The sequence below is a fragment of the Tupaia chinensis genome, unplaced genomic scaffold, assembly GCF_000334495.1.
Source record: "Tupaia chinensis unplaced genomic scaffold, TupChi_1.0 Scaffold000146_1, whole genome shotgun sequence".
NCBI classification, from domain to species: Eukaryota; Metazoa; Chordata; class Mammalia; order Scandentia; family Tupaiidae; genus Tupaia; species Tupaia belangeri.
The window spans coordinates 17,417,077-17,418,789 of record NW_006159616.1 but is presented as its reverse complement, the minus strand read 5'-3'; the positions used below and the strand labels follow the sequence as shown (position 1 = coordinate 17,418,789).

At 46.1% G+C, this 1,713-nt stretch overlaps 1 protein-coding gene across 1 annotated transcript in view; it reads left to right on the top strand.

The window, feature by feature from the left end:
• Positions 1–183: 183 nt before the first annotated feature.
• PHF13 (PHD finger protein 13) overlaps positions 184–1,713 on the top strand; it is a gene marked incomplete at its 5' end in the record, with an annotated part of 7,663 nt that continues 6,133 nt past the window's right edge. Inside the window, 1 exon segment of the mRNA XM_014586597.1 lies at positions 184–285. Coding sequence (XP_014442083.1) covers positions 184–285 — 102 coding nt within the window.

Below are 1,713 nucleotides of genomic sequence, written 5' to 3'. Positions count from 1 at the left end.
CCGGCGTGAGTCTAAGCCACCAGGTCCGGGACTCGAACTGTGGTTGACTACGTGGGAGTCCAGTGACAGCCGTTACGCTAACTGCTGGTCCCAATCTAGCAATGTATGTTTGAGTGGTTGACAATAAAAGCTTCAGCCTGCTTCGTTTCTGAGATTTCACTCTCTTTTCTTGCCTGTTAACAGGAATACTCCCCCAGTTACAAGAGGCGCAGGACTGTGGAGGACTTCAACAAATTCTGCACCTTTGTCTTGGCCTATGCTGGCTACATTCCTTATCCAAAGGAGGTAATCTTTAGAGCTTCTGAAACCTTTCTCTGCTGGCTAGTCAGTCCCTGCTCTCTCAGCCTCACCAGGCAGTGGATCTAGAAAGGGTTTGCTTGTCCTGACCTCAGGCAGTACATTTTTTTTGGGGGGGGGGGTTTGCTATAGGGCAGGGCTTGTAGCAAAAACCTTGCCTGACAGAGAGACAGAAGGCGAGAAATCACCCCCCAGGAGGGATGGCCACACTGCAGTCCCTTCTCCATTCTCCTCTCGGGATCTTGGGCATGCAGGCACACGCCCCCAGTGTAAGTTTAAGCCACCGGGTCTGGGACTCGAACTGCATTCTGTCGACTACATGGGAGTCCAGTGGCATAGCCATTATACCAACTACTGGTCTCCCTCAGCGAGTAATTTTGCAGAAAGAAATGTGTGTCTTGGGAATTGAAATCAACCTGGGAAATGTTTTCTAAAACTCTGGTAGAAAATGCAGACTTATCTGGAAATAACTTAGTGAATATTCAAAGTTGATTTGCAAATAATGGGTTTGAAATCTGCCTTAATAGTGGCCAGTGTTTTACTATGGCCTGACATTGTTCCTGTAATGGTCTGAGGTTGGTAAATGCTATTCTTTTTCCCCAGTTTAAACAGGAGGATACTGAGGCCAATACAGAGAACTACCTTATCCTAGGTCATCAACTAATTAGTGGTAAAGATTAGGGTTCAAGCAGACTGATTGGCTTGGGGTCCTTTCCTTGGTTCTTCTTCTTTTTTTTTTTTAATTAACTTTATTTTAATTTGACCAGAGAGAGAGAGAGAGAAAGCCACCAGGTCCAAGACTTGAACCGCAGTTAGCCATGTGGGAATCCAGTGCCCTTAACCACCACGCTACCTGCTGGCCCCCTCACCTTCTTAAGCAGCCTCTTAGTTGCTGTAGTTGCTGTGAACATCAGGAACTTGTGGCAAAGACCCAACATGAATGAGGAAATTTTTTCTTTGCTGAGGAAGGGGCAGGACCATGGACCAGTACTGTCATACTGCTCCTACTGTACTAAGCTAAAGCTAAAAGAGTCCAGTCTTTCTTTTATGTAACTTTATTTAATTGATTTATTTTAATTTGACCATAGGGGGACAGAGAGAGAGAAAGGGAAGGGACTTGAACTATAGTAACACATGTGGGAGTCCAGTGCTCTTAACCACCACACCACCTCTGCCCCCCCCCTTTTTTTAAGAGTTATTTTATATTGAACTTTAATTAATTAGACCAGAGAGGGACAGAGTAAGAGAGTGAAAAAGAGAAAGCAAATCGCCAGGTTGGGGACTCTTACTGCAGTAGCCATGTGGGAGCCCAGCACCCTTAATCACCACACCTGTCCCAAGAGTCAGTATTTCTAAAAGGAAGGCTCGGAGCTGGCAGGTGGCGTGGTGGTTAAGGACGCTGGACTCCCATATGGC